The sequence below is a fragment of the Haliotis rufescens genome, unplaced genomic scaffold (genome assembly GCF_023055435.1).
Source record: "Haliotis rufescens isolate VD_foot unplaced genomic scaffold, xgHalRufe1.0.p SCAF_3, whole genome shotgun sequence".
Classification (NCBI taxonomy): Eukaryota; Metazoa; Mollusca; class Gastropoda; order Lepetellida; family Haliotidae; genus Haliotis; species Haliotis rufescens.
Window position 1 is genome coordinate 17,700,651 of NW_025964001.1, and position 10,883 is coordinate 17,711,533.

Consider the following 10,883-nt stretch of genomic DNA (forward strand, 5'->3'; position numbering starts at 1 on the left):
CTCATGCTCAGCTTTACAAGGACTGGTTGGCTCAGGGAGTCAGTATACTGTTTGAGTGGGGTCTCTATGTTAAACTGTGGCATGGTATCTTAGTGCTAATAGCACTACAAAACCAGACTAGAACAAGCAGAAACACACATGCACAGAAACACACAGATGTACATCGCTCAATAACTGCAATACTCTTGAATGCACCGTTAAACCCAATTTCACTTCACCACACAGAAAACAAATATTCCCTTGATAGTAAACATACCAGGATGCTCAGTAATGTTGTGTGTATAAAATATTTACATTAATTTTCCATTTGGAACTGCCTGTTTACATTCATTTTAGAAATACATACTTCAAATATGCTGATCTGGATGCCAAGAATTTAGAAGCCTATATTCTGTTGGCTGGTTATAAGGTTCACTGTACATGACCTCCTATAATGTGTGTGTCAGATATGTAACTAGCTAAACAAACTAGTGGCTCGTCAATGGTTTTAGTTTAGATCACTAGCCAACAGAGGAAGGAGATTTCAATGTGTCCCCAAGATGATTGTGTGAATACAAGGCAGGCATGATCAGGTGTGTTTTATTCACATTAAAATTGCATAAGATTAACTCTTAACTTGGGGCAGTCACCCTGTTGTCTCAGGACCACAATTTGCCATGCAGAGTTGCTTCCCCTAGTTATGCAAGGATCTGCTGATTTTGATTCTTTACCTGTGACCCAGACTAACATCTAGTCTGAGAAATGAACATAATTTACAAGAACAAAAAGTTAAACTATAGTTATAAAATATATAAAAAGGAAACCAAGATATTTTCTTCATTTTCTGACACTGCAGTAATCTAGACTTGCATGAACTGTGTTGGATATAATTGTTTCAGAGTCTGTATGACCAACTAACCATACCTGTGGCAAATTCATTGAATATTGTGGCAAATATCCAAGACCTGAGTAACCTTTTCTCCCACAATGAGTTAACACACTCTCATGTAACTGAAGTACTGCTCAAAGCCGCATTAAACCCAAATCACTCACTCATAGTTTGTTGAAAGACATGTATTTACTTGCCATTACACTTCTCACCTTTCACAATCATGACAAATCTCCAAATGTTATGTCATAGCTTTTATTTTGTCATGTTCTTTTACATTTTTCAACATGCTTCAGGTAAGCACAAGCTGAGACATATATGATCAAAACATTAAATATTGAAATGAAATTGGCAACAGACATATGAAAAAGTAGAATACATGAAGATTTTATGGGAATGGAAAGTAAAGCACTAAGCTACCTGATCATTTACATAACACAGCAGTATGGTGATACAACTAGGCCTACCGGTATGTGAAATTGAAGTGAAGCTTGTGTCATATCCTATAAAGACATACTCCTCTATATACTGAAGAGGAAAAACATGGAATGTATGCCTCATATCATCTTCCCAAGGCAAGAGAGTTAACTGACTTCAAAAGTCCAGTTTCCACCCTTGCCGAACTTGGCTGGAATTCCTGGGCTCGATCGTAGCGCCACCAGTGGTTATTACGAGTTACGTCCCTTCTAAACCTCTCCTATGGACCAATCAGATTCCACTTTTCTTATCACTTGCATTTGATTCAAACAAAATGGCAGCGCCAAGTCAAGGCGATCTTATAGATATTCAAGATCTATTTTGTGATAAAACGGGTCTTACATCGCGAACTCCATAATACCAGCCAGGGGTGGAAACTGGACTTTTAAAGTCGTTTAACTCTCTTGCCTCGGGAAGATGGCCTCATATAGAGAAGACTGCTCGGCCACAACCCTGGACACAAGCATTAGTGATAGTGGGATGTTGTGGTGTAGTTTTGGGGGGCAGTGGGTACCAATAGTTGTTTGTTTTTCTCTGGGAAGGTAGGTAGTGGTGTTGTAGTCCTGGGGCGAGCAGGTACTTGTGTTTCAGCCATACTAATAATGTGTGTACAAATATTGTGCTAGACACTACACACAAGGTGCATGCTCAAAGCACTTACATTATTACCCCCGTCAATGGATCAGTGTGCACTCGATTTTGATTCTCAGCTCCCTGGGGAGTATACAACCCATTCTGCCTTTGAGGGGCTAGTAGGTTAACAGCCACATTACCATCTCATTCTACCGGGTACCCATTCACTGCTGGGCAGAGTGGGTACTTGTACTGTATTCCTGGGGGAGTAGATGCTTTTGTTTTATTTTGTTTATTCATTTATTTCCAAGGACCGCCGTGATATTGCTGGAATATTGCTAAAAGCGGCGTAAAACCATACTCACTCACTATTTCCAAGGACTGATGTTGCAATCACTATGTAATACTGTATGAAAGAACCACATTCAAATTAATCACATTGACCTGCACAAGCATTAGTAACGAAAGCATGCAAATTGTTATGCAATATATGATATGTTCTACAATAAACAATATATCTATCAAAAAGCACAACCGTACATGACCCTCGAGAGTCACTCAGTCATGAAGGTGCAGGACTCCATTTTCTTACGTCAAAAAGTGTCATACCAAAACGTAACAAACATTAAATGCATGGAACATTTTCTGCTGGTGTAGAGCTGAGGTCCAAAGCATAAAGATACAAGACTGCATCTTTTAGCATCATGTATAAAAGATACATCTTGAAGAATAAAAACGATGGCAAACTCACTCCTACAGTTGACACATAAATATGACAACAAAGACAGCTTAGAATGCTTACATCAACATATGAAACATATTCTGATAAGAAAGATGGCGGAGCTGCTGTAACGTAGCTCAGTCAACTTCCTCCATCCTGGAGGCATCATCTTCATCACCTTCAAGTGGTGGCATCTCATCTGTGCCAGATTCAGCTGTAGGTTCGGTTGGGATATCATCTTCATCAATTCCTGGAAATACAAGAATTAAACATGTCAAAGACAAAGAATGTGATGCCAATTAAAAGACAATTACCTGCTATTCCAAATATATAATGCTATTCCATGCCAGCAACCATATTTTGAGATTGTGAACATATTTAATTTCAGATACTTCTGTGTTGGATAAGTTTGAGACATCTACAGACAGATTTTTAACCATGGGGCCGTCCGAAAATGCCATCTTCCCGAGGCAAGGGAGTTAACCGACTATAAAAGTCACGTTTCCACCTTTGCTGAACTAGGCTGCAATTATGGAGTTATATTTTGGCTGGACTAACGTCCTCGGGAAGATGGAAAATGCTTAATAGTAATAATTTGTCCGCAGGTTTGACCCCCAAAATCTGGATGTCTTTAAATGCTGACTGAAAAAAATATCCTGTCTCAAACAAAATCCCAGGACATTAAAAGGTTGGTGCATTGACCAATGTGTAACGACAGTTACAACACACCCTTAAAATACTTTGACTTCATGACAGTGAATGTTGTTTAATAGTGCAGTAAGCAATTTCACAGCAATCATGGCAATGTCATGATGGTCTTTAAATAATCACTTATAGGCAAGGCACACCAGTGGCCAACAGCACAACCAATGAAGTACACAGTCTGATTGGATTAAGGTTGAATTAAGGTAAGGATATGTATCATTCCACTGGGGAAGGGACTGCATTAATATTGAGTCACATTTTTTACCAGGGGCCAGCAGTCACATTAATTTGGAGACGCATTAATTTCAAGATTTACTATAATTTTTAAACCTTGCTGGTTGTGTCATTCTTTTTATCTGGCTGATTGTGTGTCATGGTTTAAAAATTACAGTAAATCTTGAAATTAATGCGTCTCCAAATTAATGCGACTGCTGGCCCCGGGCCAAAAATGTGACTCAATATTAATGCAGCCCCTTCCCCAGTGGAATGATACATATCCTTACCTTAATCCTACCTTAATCCAATCAAACAGAAAATAGCACCACTTATTTGCACTGAGTACAGCACTTCCCAAAAGAAAATGAACAGTGTCAACACCTGAAAGCAGGCCACAAGACAAAGGCTAAGTGTGTGGAAGCCTATCGGAGCGAGCTGGATCGTGTCAGCCTTTGCCGCAGTGATGCGTGGGTGGCATCTGTCTGGACTGCTGGAGTACTCAATGATGCCTAGTTTTGATCAGCAGTGATAACTCACCGGATGCCCTTTGTGTAACCTCTTTTCTTTGAATACCATTGTTACCTACTTATTACAACTGCTCAATAAACCATGATGCGGAATAAAAAGTTGTTTGTGCTTATATTCAAGTTCATATTTCCGCTATCCAAAGGGTGAAATGAGGCTGTCTTATTGTTGATAGTCATTTTGGAGACATAGTTTAGTAAATGCGAGCAAAAACAACTCGCTTTTATCGCATTTAATTCACACTTGCATTAATTTCAAGATTTACAGTATATACCAAGGGTGGTGATTTGTTGTTTTCCATAAACCAATGGATAAGTCACACATTGGAACAGACCTCATTAGTCGGCTCTTAAAACCAAGCATAGGATGCTGCAGACCTAATTTGCTCAAGAATTCCCACTTGGGACACCTCTATAGTGATGCTCCCTCATTATATTTAAACACACTGATATAGAGATTGAGAACTTACCAAGACCCAGCTTGATCATCCTGTGTATCCTGTTGGCATGTGATGTTGGGTCTTCCAGGAAGAAGCCGGAGGCAAGGAGAGAGGTTTCAAACAGCAGCATGCACAGATCTTTCACTGCCTTGTCGTTCTTGTCAGCATCAGCTTTCTCCTTCAGCGTCTTGACGATGGGGTGGTCAGGGTTGATCTCCATGTGTTTCTTAGCTGCCATGTAGCCCATAGTGCTGGTATCTCGCAGTGCCTGGGCCTTCATGATTCTCTCCATGTTGGCTGACCACCCATACTGACTTGTGACAATACAGCAAGGGGAGGTAACCAGACGATTGGAAACCACAACCTAAAACAGACAAATAATCATGACTATCTCATACAATACATAATCTCTGGAGTTTCAGATCATTTCATTTTTTATGATGTCTTGCAGGTTTTATTCAAATTTGGTCATAATATCATGATATGTCCAGCAAAATCATCCTCCATGTTGGCTGACCAGCTGTACTGACATGTGACAATATCGGTTTAGAAACATTTACTGCAATTAACACGAACGTCAATGACCCACTTTTACAAATATGGAAATGTCGTAGAACAAACCAGATGATGTCACTATTGAATGTGACGTCACCAATCCTATCCTATGACGTCACCTAACAACGGGCATGATAATGGCCCGTCGTCAAGCAATATGAGGGCATTAATAAGTTACAGCGGCCCTCTCATCTCTGGTAACATGCGGGCAGTTTAATGATAATTCTATCCATTTTAGCTATAATACCAGACAAAAATTGTCCAACTTCCCAATCATTTACTTATTTGCATAAACATATAGTAGTAGTTTGCTACCAAATTTGTTTCCAAGACTTCCTAGACAGAATAAAAATTGAAAGATTTCTTTGTTTCAAGGTCTTTTCTATGTGAACACGAGCAGGAACTATGCAAGTATAATCTCTCAAAATGGTCAAGAAAATCAAGAACCAACCTTTTCTACTTTCTTGTCAAGAATCTCCTTCATGACCTTGCACAGTCCTTCAAACTGAGCCTTGGATTCCTCAAGTTTCTTCTTTTCTTCCTCATCCTCTGGCAGTTCCAGGCCTTCCTTGGTGACACACACCAGGGTCTTCCCATCGTACTCTTTCAGCTGCTGGACACAGTACTCGTCAATAGGGTCAGTCATGTAGATCACCTCAAATCCCCTCTTCTTCACTCTCTCAACAAAGGCAGAGTTCTGAACAGAGTCCTTGCTTTCACCTGGAAAGAGATCAAGATGAAAGACAGGGTTTCAGACTGGCTCAAAAGACATGGAGTGTCTACATTACTTTCAAAATTGTTAACCTCACATCATTCATAAAATCACAAATATTTTTTAGAATGTTTAACATGTTAACGAGAAAAATCACTACATGTATAACTTCATTCAAACCTCACATGCCAGGACTGTATGAAACCTTAATCTCTATGGACTCAGGAATTTCTATTTCACCATACTGATAAGAATGAAATCTAGCAAAAACTAATATCATTGACTTACCAGTGATGTAGTAGATGCTCTTCTGGTTTTCCTTCATGCGCGACACATAGTCCTTCAGGGAGGTCACCTCATCCCCTGACTGGGATGTATAGTATCTGAGCAGCTCGGACAGCTTCTTTCTGTTGGTGGAGTCTTCATGGACACCAAGCTGCATCAAATGATAAACCATTTTAGCAACCACTGAATATGTACCACATCGAGATTTTGGAGCTCCTGCAAGCTTACAGTTGGAGCACTTATTTGAAAACCCAATTACACGACAATTAAATACAATGTTTTTGCCAACTGTACCTAAAATAATGCGTATATTTAAATGAATACCTTGAGGTTTTTGCTGAACTGTTCATAGAATTTCTTGAAGTTGTCCTTGTCTTCCATGATGTCATCAAACAATTCCATGCACTTCTTCACCAGATTCTTACGGATAACCTTCAAAATCTTGCTCTGTTGCAACATTTCTCTGGATATGTTGAGAGGAAGATCCTCAGAGTCTACAACACCACGCACAAAGTGCAAGTACTCTGGAATGAGATCTTCACAGTTGTCCATGATAAACACACGTCTCACATACAGCTTAATGTTATTCTTCTTCTTCTTGTTCTCGAACATGTCAAATGGAGCCCGCTTGGGCAGAAACAGCAAAGCACGGAACTCCAGCTGTCCTTCCACTGAAAAGTGCTGAAATCAGAAAGGGAACAATTAATTTCCTCTCACCACAAATTAATATGATCATTTATAATTTAACTAAAATTGTTCAACATAATGTCACTGGCAAGCCCTTTTGCGGTTATGTAAATGTTATAACTAACCATTGCCATAATTCATATCATTATTTCATATCTGCTATTTCCACTTAAACGCCCAATGGAATCTGTTCCAATGTATAATCAAGAGTGGTTGTTTTCTGGTATTGACAAATAGTTTACATCAGTTCGGTTCTCTATAACCTATGTACCTTGACAGCAAGATGGTCTTCCCAATCATTTGTCAATGACTTATAGAACTCTGCATATTCTTCCTGTGTGATATCATCTGCATTTCTGGTCCACAGTGGTTTGGTCTTGTTCAGTTCTTCATCTTCTGTGTATTTTTCCTTGATCTTCTTCTTCTTCTTTTTGTCCTTGTTTTTGTCTTCATCCTCATCTTCATCAAGATCTTCTACCTTGGGTTTCTCCTCATTCTGAAATTAAATGCAACTTTAATTACTCCAGGAATACACCTAACAGGCAATGACATCAACACAGTAGACAACAATTTAATCTGCAGCAACACCTTGAATTTAGTAAAAATTATTGCAACTACTTGAATTTGTCAAACAGTTCAGGGGACCCACCTCTTCCTCATCCTCTTTCTTCTCCTCAACCTCTTTCTTTTCTTCTTCCTCCTCCTCATCAGACACCTCCCTGTCTCTCTCCTTCTCAACCATCAGCTTGATTGGGTAACCTATGAACTGGGAGTGCTTCTTCACAACCTCCTTGACACGACGCTCCTCGAGATAGTCGGTTTGGTCTTCCTTCATGTAAAGGGTGATGCGGGTTCCCCGTTGCAGGGTGGGATCTGAACAATAACAGGGGAAAACATAAGAAATCCATTTTAACTTACAAATAAAATCACTGCCTTCTTTCTTTACTTGACTACATGCTACATGTATCCACAACTGTTGATAACAAATTATTGGATGAAAAACTAATGAATTTGCAGCTTAAAAGTTAAATTTTAGGGACATGGAAATACTTTAATGTTATTTCTTGTAACATTAACATCTAACTTTCTAGTAATCAGTTTCCAAACGCTTACCATTTGAATTTTTTATGGTGAAAGACCCTCCAGCTGACGACTCCCAGAGGTACTGTTCATCATCATTGTGTTTTGTCTGGACAACCACCCTGTCTGCAACAAGGTAGGCGGAGTAGAAACCCACACCAAACTGTCCAATCATAGAGATATCAGCACCTGCCTGCAGGGCCTCCATGAAAGCCTTTGTTCCAGACTTGGCAATGGTACCAAGATTGTTGACAAGATCAGCTTTGGTCATACCAATACCGCTGTCCTCGATTGTAATTGTTTTAAGTTCTTTGTCTGGAACAATTCTGATATGAAGGTCTTTGCAAGCATCTAGTTTAGATGGGTCTGTGAGAGATTCATAACGTATCTTGTCCAAAGCATCAGAGCAGTTGGAAATCAGTTCTCTCAAGAAAATTTCCTTGTTGGAGTAGAAAGTGTTGATGATCAAGCTCATCAGTTGGGCAATTTCTGCCTGGAAGGCAAAGGTCTCAACCTCAGCCTCTTCCATCTGGGCTTCCTGAGGTTCTCCTGGGGCTGCTTCTTGAGGTTCTGGCATCTAGAAATAGAAAACCCCAAACCTTGTACAGGATTCTCCTTACATGAAGCATTGCAACTCATTCTTCCTTCACAAATCAGATCCAGGTGATACTATTTCACAGCGAGCCAAATAAACAAAGCTGCTGAGTTGATCCAAATTCCCATACTCTAACACTGACCAACAACATCCCTAACGCTATGATTTCTCTGTAGAATGGGGCCCTTGGCCCTGTTCCAGAAAGCGGTATTAGGCCTGAGATCATCGTAACTCCCATTGTTTAACACAGGCTTACAACAGTCATAGCACTATGATTGCTTTGTGGAAAGGGGCCCAGGGACCCGTTCCACAAAGCAATCTTAGCGCTACGACAGTCGTAAGCCTATGTTAAAGTATGGGAGTTACGATCATCTTACCGCTAAGATCGCTTTGTGGAACCGGGCCCAGGAGGATATCTCAGTCACCAATATACCACTACAGCATTAAACAACACTTTGCCTGGTGATGGCTAAACACCTGGTGTTTCAGCTAGCATGACACCCAGGAAGATCTGGGTTAGAATTGATCTTCAGCAACCCATGCTTGTCGTAAGGGGCGATTTATGGGATCACTGGTCAGACTTGATGACTCGGTTGATGAATGTCATTGTATCCCAATTGCTTAGATCGATGCTCATGATGTCAATCACTGGTCCAGACTCGATTTTTTACAGGCAACCCTTGTATAGCTGGAATATTGCTGAGTGCAGCATTAAACAACAAACAAACAAATGTTGTTAGCATGACACCTTTCAATAATAGTCAGTGTAAAGGTTTAAGGGAAGTACTGTCACAAGGTCGTGCTGGAGACAATGTATGTTCCTAATAAAACACCATTTACTAAACACACATATTTCAGAATATCAGACATAAACTGGCAAAGAATTTGCATGCCTGCACAAGGAAAGATGAGTAGCTCATAGTGCTTTATTACTGATTTCATACAACTGACATCGATAGTGCACAACACATACCTACAATTTGTTTGTTTGTTTGTTGTTTAACGCCACACTCAGAAATATTCCAACTATATGACGGCGGTCTGTAAATAATCGCGTCTGGATACGATGACCCGCATCAACTAAGTCTGGCCACCCGATCCCATTAGTCACCTCTTAGGACAAGCATAGTCGACACAAGCATGGGTTGCTGAAGACCAATTCTAACCCGGATGTTCACAGGTATGTCACATAAGTAACAAGCGTGCCAAAAACATCCCCAGGGGCAATAAAGAAATATTCTTAATACCATATCAATGACATGTCTGACAAAACGCAACTGCAGGCGAAGTCCAGTCCCGTTTTCACAATCTGCTTTATCTAGCTATTGGAGAACAAATCCTTCTCATGTTTCATTATCAGTGACCTTCAAATTCAATATTAGGACCTGGCAGGCAATATGACCCTAAACTGTATGTGGCTTGTATCAAACATAAAGTTCCAATGTTAGCAGTTGAGAAATGAAGTGAGGTGAATGTATGTATTTCTCTGTGAACGCATTCACACACGATTACAGCAAATTGAGATGATTATTTGATAAAACCTGCCCCTTACTCCACAAAAATACCCGTAGCACAACACCTAGTTTCACTTTGACCGGTTCTCTCTGTACCACACCCACTGATCTTTCCAGAACAATCCAGCCACGTGCGTAGTACAGTACTTTCTGGATCAATCATACTCTTGACGAAATAAAGACTAACATTTCCCTTCGCAAAATGACATTTAAATGAAAGTATTGACATTTAACTAAAAAGCAGCTCATAGCTAAACATAACATTTAATTATTATCAGCTCATGGTGACTCGGGTATACCTGCTAATCAGAAGTATACGCATTTTGATAATCCCTTGAGTGTAACGTCATAATTAGAGTTAAACGGTAAAAGATATTTGTTATTTGTCACCAATTATCATTATGTAGGTATTTCATCGTATACTTACTTTGAATAAAGATACTTCCCTCCTTCCCCTCTATCGGTATTAGTGTGGCTTGAATGTCGGCGTGGAGTCAGGTCAGTATACGTCCCTTTCCCAGACCAGGCCTCAGAGCTACGTTTATCGAGAGGTATGCCTGTTATAATCGCGCGTGTAGTTCAACTATACTGTATTTAAGCTTCCGCACGACAAAACGAAATGCGCGGCTAATAATAGACAAATCCCAGTCAAATTATAACAATGGGCGATCTTTTTCAATTTATCTTCCCTTCACTAACCCGCTGGGAGCGCTGACCCGGACGGTCCAACCTTAAAGGGGCACTGATCTTACGGACTGGTTGTTGCCTTTGTTATTGTTTTCCCCCCGCGAGTACCCGGATGATACGCAACGCAACTGAGCGTAACCAGAGACTGGGGTACCGTCTGCAAGGACAGCTAAATAAACTTGGAGGCTGGAGGCAATATTTGTTTTACACATTTTTGAACACTGATTGGTTAACTGTGATCTAT

General features: G+C 40.1%; 1 protein-coding gene across 1 annotated transcript; it reads right to left on the reverse strand.

Moving 5' to 3' along the window:
- Positions 1–1,107: 1,107 nt before the first annotated feature.
- Positions 1,108–10,536, reverse strand: LOC124121405 (heat shock protein HSP 90-beta-like). The gene is made up of 9 exons (XM_046484404.2): positions 10,380–10,536; positions 7,877–8,420; positions 7,413–7,636; positions 7,035–7,259; positions 6,401–6,757; positions 6,080–6,227; positions 5,531–5,799; positions 4,555–4,888; positions 1,108–2,889 (listed from the first exon to the last, which is right to left on the reverse strand). Exons 2-9 carry the CDS (start codon positions 8,418–8,420, stop codon positions 2,777–2,779), a joined length of 2,214 nt encoding a protein of 737 aa, XP_046340360.2. The 5' UTR covers positions 10,380–10,536; the 3' UTR covers positions 1,108–2,776.
- Positions 10,537–10,883: the final 347 nt, after the last annotated feature.